Consider the following 16,963-nt stretch of genomic DNA (forward strand, 5'->3'; position numbering starts at 1 on the left):
GTTTCCTTAAGGAACTGAAACATTGCCATTTTAAGACTCTTTGTCACATCTTTGTCCTTGGTAGTATTTGCTTGGGTACACTACCAAAGCAGTCTTTTAATTTGGTGCCAAGGACTTCCACAAGTGCCTTGGTCCTTATACAGAATATATTGGTAGAAAGTGATTCATTGTAAAAAGGTGATAGCAACCAGTACCCAGTCACTGCTTTTGGGACCTACACAGCCATTGCTGTTGATGGAACTTCACTACATGCTCCTTCTAAATTGCTCTGCAGATACACCTTTCACTACAGGCTTAGAAAAGACTTTTACAGTGAAGATAAATAGTACCAGGATATTAAAAGTCATATTGAATCAGTTCTTCAGCAGTGCCTGGTACATGATCATTCATAGATGTTTCTATTTCTCTCTGTAAGGCCTTCCTACCAATGCCCCAGCATGTTCTGTGAAACACCAATGGTGCACCACATCCGTCGCTTTGTTCATGGGCAGGGCTGTGTGCAGATTGTGTTGAAGGAGCTGGACTCCCCCGTGCCTGGGTACCAGCACACCATCCTTACTTACTCCTGGTGCAGACTATGCAAACAGGTAAGCATGTGGACTTCAGAATCATTGCTATTCCAGTTTAGTACTCTTGTTGTGATTGGCTTTGTAGGGAAAGGCAGCATTTTTGAGAAAGTACTCATGCCTGGAGCTCTGGCTAAACTGGCAGAAAACCTGTTACTGGTACATATGTTCTCATGTTACCTACAAATTCCTCTTTTTAGAACTGGGGCCCTTGAGGGTGAAAAATCTTGTGTGAGGTAGTCTTGTTAGAAAGTGTCAAAACTGACTCTGAGAGGATAGATCTAAGCAGAAAAAATGGAGTTGCTCACTTAGAGGTGAAGAGTATGGTCCCTTGCAGTGAATCTTTATGAGCATATGAGAAAGGGCAGACACCAAGACCTGCTGGCATAGTAATTGGCTGAAACCACTTGCTGTTCTTTGATCTGCTGTGCACTGAACAGCCTACATTGCGTCAATGTGATGTCTGGAGTTCCTGTAGTAGTCATTAGAAAGTAACATCTTCATTAGAGAAATATTAAATGGCTTTAAAAAGCCCACAAGATAGTAAGATTGTGTATTATCTGGAACCTGTTCTGTAATTTAGCTAAGAAAACATTGCTAACTGGATACTCATGTCTAGCTAAACATGAAGAGCCTTCAAAGAGATGAGAATAAAACATAATGAAAAAAGATTCATGCAGTACCTGAAATGCAAAACATCTGAATTACCCATATGGATGACTCAGGTCACCTACTTAGGCTGCCTTAGACGTGGGTGTTGGATGTACAGATGCCTGCAGGAGGTTGACGCAGTTGCTGACAGCAAGCCCTGTGTTGCTGTGTATACAGCTGCTCTGTAACCTTTTATTTTTGTGTGCTCATGTAAACACTTATGTGGTTGAGGTTGTTAAGTGTGTGTCAAGTGTCTGCTCTAAGCTTGCAGACAAGCACTTCTGAAATTGAAATGCACTGCAAAGCAGTACCAACGCATTTGTAGCTGCAGAATCACCAGGGAAAAGTACATGATATGGCCCTGCTGCTGGCTGGGTTGCTGGAAATTGACTCTATACAGAGAAATAGCATCTCAGAAATAAGCTTCCATCAGCAGTATGTTTGGACTCCCCCAGCTTAGCACCTTTCATCATCAGCTAGCAGTTGTTTAACAGATTTATTTTAATTATGTGTTGGCCTTAGCTATGCATAAATGCTATCTTTGTTGTTAAGTACATTTCAGGGTCGTGGTTGCTTCTGGTACTAGAAATACTAGATTGCTGCCTGGATTATCCTCTCCTTAATCTTGTTTGAAGGATGAAATTTAGATGCTTGCCTTTCAATTTTTCAGGTGACACCAGTTGTTCCCCTTTCCAATGACTCTTGGTCTATGTCTTTTGCAAAATACCTTGAGCTGAGGTTCTATGGGTACCAGTACACTCGAAGGGCCAACGCAGAGCCTTGTGGGCATTCCATTCACCACGACTATCACCAGTATTTCTCCTATAATCAGATGGTGGCATCTTTCAGGTGAGTTCCACAGCTAAAACCTTCCTTCTCCCTCTGGTACTGTATGAAGCATGTGGCTCTAGTAAGGATTCATCAGTTCTGTCCTTCACTGTGAGTATAGCATGGGATAGCATAACTGTATTATAACCACAAGTGCAGGATTGTGTGCTGGCTTGCAGAGGGCTTTGTGGGTGGCATCACTGTCCTAGCTGTGGTGGGCAGTGTTCCAAGACTGGATGGTTCCTGTTCATGATACAGAATGGAAATGCTTTTCCCTATCTAATTCCACATGCTTTCAGAATTTTGGTTTTGCAGTATGATTTGTGGTTTTACTTCTTGACTGGGAGAATGAACAGTGTTATTCCTACTAAAAGTAACTAAAGCCCTAGACACATTGACAGTGGCCATTTTCATATAAGGGCCTCAAACCTCAGTATGGTGTAGAACTGGTACTGTGTGGTGTGGGTCTTGTTACAAGCTGTTGTATTGCCTTCTCAGCTACTCTCCAATCCGGCTGCTGGAAGTGTGTGTCCCACTCCCCAAGATCTACATCAAACGACAGGCTCCACTAAAAGTTACTATTTTGCAGGATCTCAAGGATTTCTCACAAAAGTAAGCTTAGATTTTAATGTCTTCCTAATCTTATTTGTATTTTGTATTTTAATTAGCAGAACACTTAACAATTTTGCTAGTATGATGAGATTTGGCTAAATATTCATTATTTGATAGAAAAGTAATAGTTTAAAACATGTATGCGTATATACTTCCAAGGGACAGTGGTATTGAAATCTTTGTTACCTTTGTTTGCTCTGTCTGTACTAATGTCTCAACTCTTTGTCTGGTGGCAAGTCAGGTTAAACATTGCCAGTAGAAACTAAGATTCTTTTCATCTCTATCCCTGAATGTTTCACTGATGTCTGAGTCATATAGCATGTTTCTGAATAATGCTGCCAAGCTACTGAAAGGTTGACCATCAGCAGGTGTCTGTCATTACCTTATGAAATGTCCAGTTGAAGTATTTTTAATTCTTCATCTAATGCTAAAAATGAAGAGATGGTCCTAGAAGGCCGACCTGGAAAACTGCAGGTTATACTTCATACTCTTATCCTAATGTTCCTTTATAGAACATCTGACTGAGTTTCAATTCTTCAGCCCCAAAAAACTGCAAAGACCTTGCTCAAATCTCTTGTTCTCTTGTAGAATGGTTGTCATTCTATTGGTCATGTGGCAACAGAACTCTGGTGTATAAAAGTCTTTGCCTTTGTTAGCTATTGAATATGGTAACAGCAGGCAGACTCTACCTCCTTGTAGTCTAAGGTGAACTACCATGATCCTAGACACTTTCTAAATGTAGGAACAAAAAGGTGGAAGACAGGCAAGATGAAAACTCTGTAAAATCCAGCCAGACTGCTGTTCTGCCTGGTCACAGCATTGCTGTATGTCTCTGTCTGTATCTGACTTTTTTTTTTTTTTTTAATTATCTGACTTCAAAACCTGTGGAGCTTTGTTTAGAGCTGAAATAGAGGTACTAATTTTTTCTGAGCCCTGCTGGTGGAATTATAGCTTGCAGACCCAGATTCTTCCTAAACACAGACAACACAATAGTTTCCCTGTGTTAGTAATGTTTGAGACATTTGTATTGCTCTCTGACAACTTCCACTGCTAAGAATAAATTGTGGAGACAAAAGTCAGTGTATGTAACTTCTAGATTCCTCCTGTTACTAATGAAGTTTTCCCAGCTTTCTCTGTGAATACAGTTGGATAGCTTACTATGCAGGAAGGCTGTCATGTATTGTCTTTTGTATTCTTAAATGCTGACCTTCAACACATTCAGACTATTCTAAAGAATGTTGAAGAAGCTCCAAGTAGTCACAGCTTGACTCTGCATTGCTGTTGGCAGGGTGTCACAAGTGTATCTTGCTGTGGATGATCGCCTTGCCTCTCTGAAAACAGATACCTTCAGCAAAACAAGGGAAGAGAAGATGGAAGACCTCTTTGCCCAAAAGGAGGTAATAGACTGTTTGTACATCAGTGGTCCGTAGGCTAAGTGTGTGGAGGAGCTACTCGGATCTTGTGTTGCCTTGGTGAGATAACACTGACAGTTTTCCTTTTGGCAGATGGAAGAAGGAGAGTTTCGAAACTGGACTGAGAAAATCCAAGCAAGGCTGCTTTCATCATCACTGGACACACCTCAACAGCTGCAATCTGTGTTTGAGTCTCTGATAGCTAAAAAGCAAGGACTTTGTGAGATGCTACAAGCCTGGAATAACAGGTAAGAGGATACATGCTGGAATCATGAGCAACACTGATACAGTGTTGGTTCTGGGAGGGAAGAGGTTCAGCTGTAGTTTCTTTCACTATAGAGCAGTTAGTGTATAGAGCTTGTGCTGAATGTGTTCTACTGGTCAACACACAGCTGATCAGTTGGAACAGAAAATCATTTGAGGCAATATGATAAAAGCATTGTGTTGTCGAGCGCAACTTGCATCTGGAGGAGAAATTTTCATTTGAGTAATGGTTGAAGAGATGGGAAGAGGGGAGCATGGGACCTATGGATTGGGTGAAATAGTCTCAGAGCTAAAGAAAATGTGCTGTCTTTGGCCATTTGATACATCTTTGGCATGTGTTAGCAGCAATCTGAGTTTGTTATGGAGAAACTTCATAACTTGTGTCATTCAGAGATAACACCAGTAACCTACCTTTTGATTAATTTTTCTTTGGTGGTGGTTTTCTGTGGGTAGTTTTTGTTTGTTTGTTTTATTTTTTTTTTTTTTTTTTTTTTTTGTTTAAGATTGCAGGATCTCTTCCAACAAGAGAAAGGAAGAAAACGTCCATCAGTACCACCCAGCCCTGGGAGACTGAGGCAAGGTGAAGAAAGCAAGGTATGGCTAATAGGCTATAAACCTCTTAAATATTTTTTTCCCCTGGGGCAGCACAATAGTCTAAGATTGGCTTGAGTTCTCTTTAATTCTTATTAAAGAGATGCTGATTTTCTGTGATGTTTGTGTAGTGTTGATGTGAGCACTGCCATCAGAGAGCTGCAGTCATTGTCGAGTGTGTGCCTAGATAGGAACTGGGCTGTGTCCTTCAACCCTAGATTGTTGCCCATCAGGTGCACCCCTTGTGAAAAAGAAAAGACAAATAATATTGACAAATAATAGAGCAAATGACGCAGGAAGGACTGATAGTGGCTTTTCAGGATATGATGTATCCTGTGGGAACTGACTGAAGGGATGGATAAATGGTTTTGGACTGCTGCCTCAAGAGCTCTGTCCAAGGATACACACCCCAGCATGCTGAACTTCCACCCTTTGGGGAGCTGGAGCTCTGAGGAAATGTCTGGGCTGCAAGGAAGGACAATATAAGCATGATACTGAGAGGCTGAACTTCCAATAGTTCTATGGTAGTGAGGTGCACTAAAAACTCCTAGAGACCCTGGATTTGCTCTGCTGCATGCACAAATGCCCTTCCACTTAATGCCCCTTCCACTTAACATATTTGTTAGGTGCTAAAGCAAACCTTACCTAGATCTAGCAGGAAGGAGGTTCTTAGAGAGGGAGTGTAGCAGCATACAGAGGTAACAGCCATCATGAGCATCCTGTGAACTTGAGTTGCTTTGTCTTGTCTTTTTTGTATGGTAACAGATACAGTGACATGCTGTATAAGGGTTGAGGCTGAGAAGTGGGTGGGAGTGCTCAGTTTTAATACATCTGCTTTTGTAAGTGCTCCACACAGGAGGAAATAGAGCTGTAAAGAGCTTGGCACCAACGTTGGTGTTTTGTTATTCTGCCTAGATCAGCAGCATGGATGCTTCCCCACGCAATGCTTCTCCAGCGCTGCAAAATGGAGAGAAAGGTCTGTTACTTCTTTTTCATAATATGCCAATAGAAGCATGTTGTAGCCATTTTCCTCACATAATATGGGAGCTTTTGTCAAATTTGATAAATCAGAGAAATACCAAATCCCCATCATGTCACATTTGTTTTTTTCTAGTGGTAAGATAGAAGTTGGCCATCTGCTTTTAATATGAAGCTGAATTACTAGTGACTGGTAACTTGGCCAACAAGAATTTTCCATTGAACTTTAGTTTAAAAAATTTCAGAAACTTTCTAATTAACTGAATAACTACATGGAATTTGGGAAATGCCTTTTGCCTTTTCTGTGATCTGCTTATGGGTGCTGAGAGCTCTTACCTGTGAAGCATACTGGGAGTTTGTGGGAGCTGAAGGTAGTAGCGATTGTAAGAGTACACATTTTCTGGAGGTGTTACACTGATGAGCTTGCCCAGTCCTTTGGTCTGTGTGGCCTTACCTTCTTTCTAAGTAAAAACTTCCTGAAAGTAGGTGCTGGTTATAGGTTGGGCTGGGAGCAAACAGTATCACTTCTCATAGCCTTGTAAAATTATTTCTTCTCTCCTTAACTGTCCTTGTACTCTCAGAGGATCGTTTCCTGACAACTTTATCAAGTCAGAGCTCCACAGGCTCCACCCACCTACAGCTGCCCACCTCTCCAGAGGTTGCATCGGAGCATATGACTGGTGCCAGCACACTCTCTGAACAGGACACAACAAGCAGCTCAGAAGGTATAGTTCAGTTGTGATCTTGTATTCTTTCTCTTGCTTTTCTGTGCCAAGTCCACAAAATCCTTTTAGGAAGTGACAAATAACTGTCAACTCTGTGGTCTGTCGTCATCCTTCTGAATTTACAGCTTAAACTTTGATATTGTGATGCAGACCTGACATGTACCTTTTCCAGATGTGTTTGATGGACACTCACTGGGATCTACAGACAGCCAAGTGAAGGAGAAGTCTACTATGAAAGCTATTTTGGCTAACTTTTTGCCTGGAAACAACTATAACCCCATTCCCTTTCCCTTGTAAGTACTGCATAATATATATAAAATGTACAAAATCAGCAGCCTTGTCAGATTGCAGGCAGAGCCATGCATGCTTCCTTTGCTCATTGTATAATTTAAGCTGTTACTTGAGTTTGCCTGAGTTTGTCAAGGTAGGAAGTTTTCTAAGTCCATTCTAGGTGATTGTAGGTTAACCACCTTTCTTATGAGTAATCTGCCCTTGTGTAAAGCCAGTATTAGTTTCCTCCTAGTAGGCATGCCTCCTCAGAGCTCTTGTGGGAGATGAAGGGATGGGGAAGAGGGGAGAAAGGTGCCTTCTAGCTCCATTGTTGCAGGGAGGGAGTGGAAATGCCCTTCCTTAGCAAAGACTTAACAAAAGCTACATGCCTGCATCTTGTTTTTGCTTCCAGAGCTCTTCCAAGGGTTGGACTCAAATTGGCATTGTCTGGGTGTAGGTCAGGTTCAATGGCTACTGCATGTGCCCTCAAGTGTCCCTCTGGTGTGAAGATGGGCAGGCTGGAAAGTCTTTCAGCTACTTGGTCTGCGTGCTTTGTAGTGTTTCTCGTTTGACATGAGCCTAATGTTTGGCAGCCTGAGTTTAACTTGGGAATCCCACCCCAGTGTAGGAGCACAGGCCTTAGGCTGATCAGGTAAAAGCTAAATGACTGACCCTACAGATCAGTGGAAAAAAAATCATACAAGAATCCAGGAGGCTTTGGGGAATTTTCTGTGATAAACTGCCTGTTTAGAAAAGAGTCCATGTTTGTCCCCTAAGTTCAGTCTACAGGCTATGCTGCTGGATAGTCAAATCAAACTCAGGCAGGTGTTGGTGCCATTAGAAACAGGGGCTGCTAAACAGAAATAGACTCTTATTCTAACCTAAAGCTGTCTTCTGATCCAAGCAGCTTGCTTGAAATGCTGATTTCCCTAACACTACCATTTAGAATTAACCACATAGTTATGAATGTGTCTGTTGGGAGAAGCTGATCTGGGGAACTTGGGTTCTATGCTGAGACTTGCAGCTTGTGCTTGGGAGTGCAGTGATGATATCTGTGTTTTGACCAAAACTTCTATTCTTTACACAAATTTTTATGACCTAACAGTCTGTTGTTTTCATTTAGTGACCCAGATAAGCACTATTTAATGTATGAGCATGAACGTGTACCTATTGCAGTCTGTGAGAAAGAACCAAGCTCCATCATAGCCTTTGCTCTCAGGTACTGGTATGATTTGGTTTTTCATCTGAGATACTTTACTTTTGCAGCTTTTGTGTTTGAGGAATATTTAAATTTTGATGATAGGGAACAAGCATGACAGAATTTCTATATTAAGCCCTGTTAGAGTTTCTGCCAGAGATGGGGTTCTTTCCTCTTACTGCTGAGATAATGAAAGTGCAACTGGTTTTTGGATTTTTTAGTGGAACTCTAGTATGCAAAAATTACTTAGTTGTGTGGTGTTTCTTTTAATGAGATATTTATCACTAGAGAAAGAAGTGCAACTAAGGTTTGCTAAGCCTCTCCAGCTAGAGGAAGTGCAAGTGAATTGGGGAACAGCTATTAGTATTGATATTCCAGTCTTTTTCTTGCCTACCTTTGGTCATAGCAGCTCTTGTTACTGCTCAGCTCTTCTCACCAGCTGCTTCAGTAAACCTTTGGGTTTGCATGTCACAAGGCAAGATTTTTGAAGAAATGCATTCTTAAATTAAAGGCAGCAGATTTTTGAAGAAGTACATTCCTAAATTGTGGGAGGGGGAAAAATAAGGGGATATTTTTCCTGCAGTATTGTCTAGAGCAGCTTCTGTTCTAAGAAAAAAAAAAAAGTTCTAATAATAAGAAAAAATAAAGCAGAGGTTTTTCTGCTGTGGTGTATTGTTTCCTGTGGTTGTCTCTGAACTGAGTCTTTGGGCTGGTATTGCAGAGTTTGCAGGAGAACACTTAATTATTTTGGGTCTTTCCCTTTCCCTTTCTTTTCTTCTTTCCTCATCAGTTGCAAGGAGTACAGAAATGCCCTGGATGAGTTGTCCAAAGCATCTCTGAAGAGCAGTTCTGAAGAAGGACTACAACCAAACAGGTTACATGCAGGAACTATAGTACATAGAATGAGGACCGAGTGATGGCAGTGAATAACCAAAACTAGGATGGGGAAAAACCCTCAAAATATGCCCCTGTTAGGATCTCTGCTTTCTGATGGAATCTGACTCATTCCATGTAACCATCACATACTTCAGTATGTGAGTTTCCATTTCACATTATAGACCATGCTGGCTCCATCACCTAATCTCTTGGCTGTGTACATGGTAGGAATACTGGGCCTGCTTACTTTGCTGTGGTCATGGATGGAACTTTGCTATGGACCTTGAGAGATATTTTTTAGGAAGATGAAGGAGGACAACTTCGGGGAGTCCCCCACTCTTACACCTTTAAATGGTGTCTTTTTTCCTTTAGTGTTTAGGCAGGGGAGAGAAATAAATATCCAGACATAAAGCAGTAGTGTCTTGGGTGGCAGCATTTGTTGGTTCATCACTTCTTTGTTCTTTCTCCTTTCAGCATGTCAGACAGCAAACCCAAGAGCAGCAGCCCCGTCCGCCTGCCTGAGGCTAACATGTGTCCCCTTCGCAGTGCAGAGCCAGAGCAGCGTAAGGCCGTTTTACCAAAATCATCCATGGTGCTCATCTCAGCTCTCTCTTGAGTCCATTTAACTGGATTCTAGTTCATGTGTGGAAGAAAAAGAAGCATTCTGAGTTGAAATTGTGGCTAGTCTTAGTGTCAACTTAATGTAACACTTGAGACGGATGGGAGTGTGTGGGCTTTTTAGTTTTATGAAGATCTTATGAGATCAACAGTTCTTATGAGAACTATTATGAGATCAAGCTGTCATTCCCTGATTTAATGTTATTATGTAGTGAACCTAGGGTTGTTCTTGAATCTAGCCTGTTCAGTGGGATATGATGCCCTTCTTTTGGCATTGCCTTCTTTAACGAGATGCAGTTAAAATATCTTGAAATGGAGACATGAAGTTCTTACTGTATTAGAGCACTTATTCTTGGTCTGTGTTTTCAAATGTCTTTGCACCCTAGGATGCTACTCAGAACACTGGATCATCCACCCTCATGGACCTTAGTTGCCTGAAGTTGCAAATGAGTTATAGTTTAATGGCATCATTGCTTCACATAGAACAATGAATGTGGAATGTTCCTAGGAGTCATGCTGTTATTAAACTGCCTATGAAAATGCCAACACCATCTTTTGTATTCCTTTTCACCGTAGCAAAGAAACCATCTGGTGTTTTGTCTTTCTTCCGTGGCACGGGAGGGAAGAGCCCAGACCTGTCTTCCCAGAAGAAAGAGACCTTACGTGGTGCTGACAGTGCTTACTACCAGGTTGGACAGATGGGCAAGGAGGGAGCAGAAAACCAAGGAGCAGAGGCACAAGGTACAAGACTGCAGAGTTCATCTTCTCTCTTGCCTTGCTACTTCTCCCAAACCTCATTCATCCATATAAGGCCCCAGATGCACTCCTGCTTGTACTTTTTCAGCAGTCCAAGGTTACTCAGCATGCATGGAAAATGAATCATTTGAATATCGAATATTTGTTTTTCCTAAGTAAATGCCTTTTCTTTATAATAAGGGAAACAGAATCTTTCAAATTCAAGCTATAGGGATGTGGAGTAGTCTGGTCTTGAATGTCTTTGGATTGAGTTGGCTCTAGTTAAGCAGCCCTTAGTTCTTAGTTTCTCACTTTAGTTCTCATTGTTTTAGCTCATGGAGAATGAATGAAGAGAGAGGCTGGATTTGTGTCCATAAACAGCAGTGCCCTTCTAGCATATGTATTATATTATACAATTATAGCTGTATTTATAATTCCCTGTGTATAGTTCCCACTGTATTCTTGAAAAAAAAAATTTTTTTCTTGTAAAGTGAGTTTACAAGTAGTAACTAATGTGGCTTTCTCAGTAATAATAGTGAACAGCCCTGACCAAATGTCCCTTTATGCCTTCAGATGATGGAGATGGAGGAGATGGACAGAAGAAGCAGGTGGTGAATCCCCATGTGGAACTCCGTGAGTAGTTGTAAATAACAACTTAGTTTTAGCTGGGAAATGCATTTCTTCATGCACATGCAGTGGAAGTCTTGAAGTTAATGGTGGTTTTTTCTTGATATTTTTCTTGGTATTCTTGGTATCATGAAGGAAAAGCAAATCAAGAAAATACCAATGCAATTTTTGCTTACTGCAATCAATCTCTTTTGCAAAACTACTCCATAAACTTTTTAAAATTGTTCTTTTGTTTGAACACTTCCCTCATATACTATGAGCTTATCTAGAGGGAATTGACTTTCCTATCATTTTCCATTTAAATCTCATTGGTTGAAACTTCTGAATTGCACTAAGCATGAGAGAGATATTTAGCACAATAATACTCCTCTAGACACAAGTAGAATCTCAGTGTTGTCTTGGGTAGTCAGTGCATGTTGCATGCTGGTATTGAGGAAAACCATTTTTTGCAGAGTTCTCAGATGCGAATGCCAAGTTCTACTGCCGGATTTATTATGCTGGGGAGTTTCACAGGATGCGTGAAGTGATCCTGGGGAGCAGTGAAGAGGATTTCATTCGATCCCTCTCTCACTCCATGCCCTGGCAGGCACGAGGTGGCAAATCTGGAGCTGCATTCTACGTGACTGAGGGTAAATGCAGCTTCTTCCCCCCTTGTACTTAGGGCTGTTATTTCTGTATGGTGGTGGTTAGTGTGTCATTTGATCCCTGATAACCTCTGTCCAGAGGGCTGCCGATTGTTAAGTGGTCACTGAGAAGGGAAAATTGAGTTGTTCTGGGGTCTTCAATATCAAATTATTTGTCTGTTTGTATGTGCAGGAAAACAAAATAAAGTTCTGTTTTTCAGCAGTAGCAGTTAGGAAGGCCAATTGAACCGAAGGGTTGTACTCTCAGGCAGGCTTCAGACAACAAAAACTTGAGTAAAATTCAAGGAAAAGTTGTTGTTAAAGACAGTGTGTCTTATAATCTCATGTGCTATTGTGAATCTAATTTTTTTTTTTTTAGAACTTTGGCCATTTCTAGGCTTCTATGTAAAACAAGTACTGAACAAATTAGTCTGTAGGCAGTTTCTTTTGGCTATATAGGAAGACTATATAGCTGAGGTAGACCTAGTGTAGTCAGTCTCTTGTCCATGTTTTACTGGAAGGTAGAAATCCAGGGAGGCTGAAATTCAGAATATGTGAAGTAAAAAGAATCTAGAAATGAACTTTTGAGGGTAAGTATTTAAGAGAATTGTAGTGCTTTAATTTTTTAAACCACTTCAGCTATGTGATAATCCTAAAAAATTGTAAATATGCATCACTTATTGTATGTAACCCTGTTGCCTCTGTCTAATGTTAAAACAGATGATAGATTCATCTTGAAGCAAATGCCTCGTCTGGAAGTCCAGTCATTCCTTGACTTTGCTCCACACTACTTCACTTACATCACTAATGCAGTTCAGCAGAAGGTATTAAAAAAAGTGCTTTTTATTTTAGGCAGTGTTCTGGATTTTAAAGACTAGTAGAAGTTTCTATTAACTTTTTTCATTTAAATAAAAGAAAACTTTGGAGGGTGTGAGTTACATTAATAATGGGTTTTTAAGATGTAAAGTGGAAATTATGCTTGGACTTCTGAGCTGTAATACACAGTCAGACAGAACAGTGGTGCTTCTGGTATGGGATTGCTGATTGTCTCTACACAGATCTTAACCCATGTCTTGTCTTCATTAGAAGCCCACAGCACTGGCTAAAATCCTTGGGGTGTATCGAATTGGTTACAAGAACTCTCAAAACAACACTGAAAAGAAGTTGGATCTGCTTGTCATGGAAAACCTTTTCTATGGCAGGAAAATGGCTCAGGTAAGAGCAAAGTGTTCTGTTTCTTGCAGTGCAGTTGTAACTGGGAGAAAGAGCAGAGTCATTTGTAGCCATCTCAGTGACTTTTAACTTTGCATGTGCTGTTGACCTTTCACACTGCTCAAGGGTGACAGTTTGTGCCTTTTCCTTGTTACGTGATCCTCAGGAGCTTGATGCCTCTCTTGGCTAGTTCAGATAGATGTTGTGCAGGGTTCAGTCTTCAGAAGTCTTGTTTGTCCCTGTATCTCTGGTGTCCAAGAGAAAGCATTACTAAACTGGTTATGAAAATGTAAAATCTTTTTACAAAACTTTCAGAGGAACTGACTGGAATAACAGAATAATTAGTTTAAAATGAGAGCCTCACTCAGAGTTACTCTGTAGTGGGGGGAATTAATTATTTTTTTAACCCACTGTTCTTTCTTGGAACTACTTCAGATGTGGGACAAGATTTTGAGTTCAGTCTTGCTCTTAGTCAAGGAAAGCCATCTTTATCAGGCATTGGAATGAAGATAATAAAATTACTAGGGGGAAATTCTCTTTAAATAGAGATTTGAAACTGAAAAGGAAGTTCAAACAAACATCACTTCTAAACCTAGATAGGATCAGTTCTTTCCACTTTACCTCTCAGTGCCTGACCTAAAACAAGGAATGTTTGTGGGAGGAGGTGGATGGAGGGAATTCTAGATGGATGTAAAAGATGATGTGGGTTTTCTTTTTGCTTGTCTGTTGTTTAAATCATGAGGAGGGCTCAGGCACTACAGAAGAGAAACCCAGACAGTCTGTGGACTCTATTCCACAGAAGTTAGTGAAATTTTGACTGGACAGAACTTGAGCAACCTTCTCTAACAGGGAGAAGCAGGAGAAGTCCTTGAAGCAGGATTTTGGACTGGAGAACTCCAGAGATAATTTACAGCCTCATGATGGGTCTGTCATTTGCCTTGCCCATGTTAACTGGTGCTTCATGCACCACCCATCTCCCTCTTCAGTGGCTTTGTTTTTGTCAGCAATTAACTCTGTAGAAACTGGCTGGAAAACTGAGTTTACCTAAACAATATAAAAAGTAGAGGGACCCTTTTTCTCTTAATTTAGACTAATTATTAGTGAAATAACTTGCCTAAAACTTCTGACTTGCGGTGGCAGAGCTTTCACCCAGGCTTACATGCTATTCTCTACAAAATATTTTTTTGTTAATTGCCTTCCTCCTAAAGAGAAGGAAAGAGTTGTCCAGCTGTGCTGCCTTCTCAAGTGGTAGGTATTGAAGTCTTTAACCCAGAAAAATGAAACAAAGAAGTGCTGTTCTCCATTTGCAGGTGTTTGACCTGAAGGGCTCCCTCCGGAATAGAAATGTTAAAACAGAGACAGGCAAGGAAACCTGTGATGTGGTCCTGCTGGATGAAAACCTTCTGAAGATGGTTCGGGACAACCCTTTGTACATCCGTTCCCATTGCAAAGCTGTGCTGAAGGCCTCCATACACAGCGATTCCCAGTTCCTCTCCAGCCATCTCATCATCGACTATTCCCTGCTGGTGGGGCGTGATGATACCAACAACGAGCTGGTCGTTGGCATCATTGGTATGTTGTATTTTGTTGCTCTCAGATGATGAAAGGGTTTCCTTCTGGTTTAGATGTTCATAGTGCTCCCACTAGAGAGATGTGTGTCAGGAAATCTTGTCTTCTCCCTGGTGGAATACCACCCTCAGCTCTTACAGGTATTCCAAGTGGAGGCAGTAAGTCTTCTCTGCAGGTCTCTCATAGGCTCAGATTAGCATTTGCATTGCTATGAGTATATGCAGGAGGCCTCAAAGGTAGTTTAACCTAGACTTTGACTCCAGTTGAGTTATTTGTATGCTTTTATGTGTTTAATCTGTAAACTTTAGTTTAGTTGTGTTTACATAGGCTTCAATCTTGTGTGGAGGGGCTCTAAGGAGAAACAGTGTTGGTAGGGTTGGAAGAAAGAAGTTAAACATCATGGGATCTCATCTAATCATATAGTCTGACCTGGATAATGTGGGTGGCAATGCAGTAATTACCTTACTTGCATCCTCTGACTTGTGACTGGAAAGTAGAGACAGAAAAAGAGATGGTTGAGATAGACAAACTTCTGTAGTACAAAAGACTTAGAGATGAGGCAATTTTGCAGGATGTGGAATTGACTTAGGGAAATGGTCATGAAACCCAGCTCAGAAATGCTTCCAGATGAGATCTCAGAACAGGAGGTCTGGATTACACTTATTCTGATAAAGCTCAAAAGCCATTTCAATAACATTTCTTTTTCTAAAGTCACAGCTACAAAGCAAGCTCTTGTTTGTTGCAAGTTTTTATTACTTTCTAGATTTGTAGACTCTTGAATATTGGAACAAATAGGATGGGACTACACTGACCATGTGCTTCTACTGTGTGTGTGGTTTTTTGCTGCCCTATGTCAAGTCTTATCTGATACATGATATTTAAAGTTACCAGTTCCTTCAGTATTTAACACAAATATCTGAAGGAACTTGGTGAACACAAATATTATCAAGAAGAGAGAACATGTCTGCTGTATCAGGCTATCAGAATGTTCTTTAGATGATAACCGGAGAACTTATAAAGTACTCAAACTAAATTTGTGTTGGACTGGAACTAAGAAATCTTAGAGTGGACTGTGTTTGAATCAGAGGTCAGTATCTTTACCTAGTTTAGATCCTTATGTGATACAGGAAACAAGTTATGTCTCTGAAAACTGGTCTTACTGCAGCTTTAGCTTTGCAGGCCCAAATGTTCATGTGCTTGTGACTGAGCATGCCTTCTCTGGAAGGGCTTGGAAACAATTCAGACGTTGTCTTCTTGCTGCCCCCCTCAGGGTCACTGACTGGTAGGTGATAGTTCCAGTCCTCTCTATCATAAAGTGGCAATCCCTTCCATTCTGTTATCAAACCTGCAGGTGGCTGCAGTGATGACAAATACTGGTTTAAATGGAGGCCAAGCCTCAGTCTTCTAGTGGGGTTTCTGGGATGAGGGTGAGTGAAGTGACCCTTGTAAATGAGCCCTTGACATTCTAATATGGATAAAGACAGATGTGCTTGGGCAGCCTGTTCTTGTGGAGACAGGAAGAGTTGATTGTGATCTTGCTGGACTTTTGAAAGACTGTATTCACCCTACACAAACATAATACAGAAAATGAGGCAACTGGTAGGGAAAACACTGAAGCTCTGACTATAAAGCACTGCTGCTTTCCTGCCCTCTTTGGGGGAAAATAGATACATTTTAAAACAGTGTTACTTGGATTAAAAAAAGTAAAACATATTTGTGTGTGGATTTTTTTTTTTATTGTAACAGATTATATTCGTACTTTTACCTGGGACAAAAAGCTTGAAATGGTGGTAAAGTCAACTGGCATCTTGGGAGGACAAGGTAAGTCCAGACTGAAAGCAAATATTTTGATCATATTCATTCATGTTCATGTTTTTGTTCATGTTCATTTCCTTGTTACATGGAAGCTTTCTATAACACTGCTAAAGTCACAACTTCCCCACAATGCAAATTTGTGACAGATTAAGTTGTTGAGAACAGAGGAAGGAATAATAGAATACCAGGTTGGCAGGGACCTCAAGGGCTATCTGATCCAACCTTTCTTGACAAAAGCACAGTCTATACAAGATGGCTTAATACCCTGTGCAGCTGAATCTTAAATCCCCTCTGTTGGGGAATCCATCCTTTCACTGGCAGGACTATTCTAGTGGCTGGTTGTTCTCATTGAGAAAAATGTTCCTCTTATGTCTATCTGGACTCTGCCCAGGAATAACATATATCCATTACCCCTCATCTTTTCCATGTGGCTCCTTGTAAAATGAGTCTCCATCTTCTTTTTAGCCACCCTATAAATACTGGAACGTGATGATATGGTCTCCTCTAAGCAGCCTTTTTTCCAAGGCTGAACAAACCCAGTTCTCTCAGCATTTCCTCATATGGCAGGCTTCCCAGTCCTTGGATCATCTCTGTGACCCTTCTCTGGACCCTCTTCAGCCTGTCCACATCTTTTTTCTTACTTTTTTTTTTTTTTAATATAGCAAGGACCAAAACTGAGTCCAGTATTCCAGGTATGGCCTGGAAGTAGCACCTTCCAGGTGGAAGATAATGCTGGGATACTGGTGGGATAATGACTTCTGTCCTTCTGTCTCTCTGCTGGTGATGTCCTTCC

At 40.9% G+C, this 16,963-nt stretch overlaps 1 protein-coding gene across 9 annotated transcripts in view; it reads left to right on the forward strand.

Annotated features, from left to right (window-relative positions):
* The window catches only part of PIKFYVE (phosphoinositide kinase, FYVE-type zinc finger containing), a 63,779-nt gene that overhangs the window by 43,077 nt on the left and 3,739 nt on the right, over nt 1–16,963 (forward strand). For 7 of the 9 annotated variants that reach the window (XM_077181340.1, XM_077181337.1, XM_077181345.1 and 4 more), the window contains 20 exons: nt 416–587; nt 1,888–2,066; nt 2,544–2,657; nt 3,946–4,054; nt 4,163–4,317; nt 4,837–4,927; nt 5,840–5,900; nt 6,484–6,627; nt 6,800–6,920; nt 7,310–7,438; nt 8,021–8,116; nt 8,886–8,969; nt 9,446–9,534; nt 10,166–10,330; nt 10,898–10,957; nt 11,404–11,580; nt 12,295–12,398; nt 12,661–12,789; nt 14,097–14,358; nt 16,102–16,176. In XM_077181340.1, the coding sequence (XP_077037455.1) occupies nt 416–587; nt 1,888–2,066; nt 2,544–2,657; nt 3,946–4,054; nt 4,163–4,317; nt 4,837–4,927; nt 5,840–5,900; nt 6,484–6,627; nt 6,800–6,920; nt 7,310–7,438; nt 8,021–8,116; nt 8,886–8,969; nt 9,446–9,534; nt 10,166–10,330; nt 10,898–10,957; nt 11,404–11,580; nt 12,295–12,398; nt 12,661–12,789; nt 14,097–14,358; nt 16,102–16,176 (2,516 nt within the window). The remainder of the gene's footprint in view (nt 1–415; nt 588–1,887; nt 2,067–2,543; nt 2,658–3,945; nt 4,055–4,162; nt 4,318–4,836; nt 4,928–5,839; nt 5,901–6,483; nt 6,628–6,799; nt 6,921–7,309; nt 7,439–8,020; nt 8,117–8,885; nt 8,970–9,445; nt 9,535–10,165; nt 10,331–10,897; nt 10,958–11,403; nt 11,581–12,294; nt 12,399–12,660; nt 12,790–14,096; nt 14,359–16,101; nt 16,177–16,963) is intronic. The other 2 variants (XM_077181342.1, XM_077181343.1) reach the window with 1 other exon arrangement.

The sequence above is a fragment of the Agelaius phoeniceus genome, chromosome 7 (assembly GCF_051311805.1).
Source record: "Agelaius phoeniceus isolate bAgePho1 chromosome 7, bAgePho1.hap1, whole genome shotgun sequence".
Taxonomy (NCBI): domain Eukaryota; kingdom Metazoa; phylum Chordata; class Aves; order Passeriformes; family Icteridae; genus Agelaius; species Agelaius phoeniceus.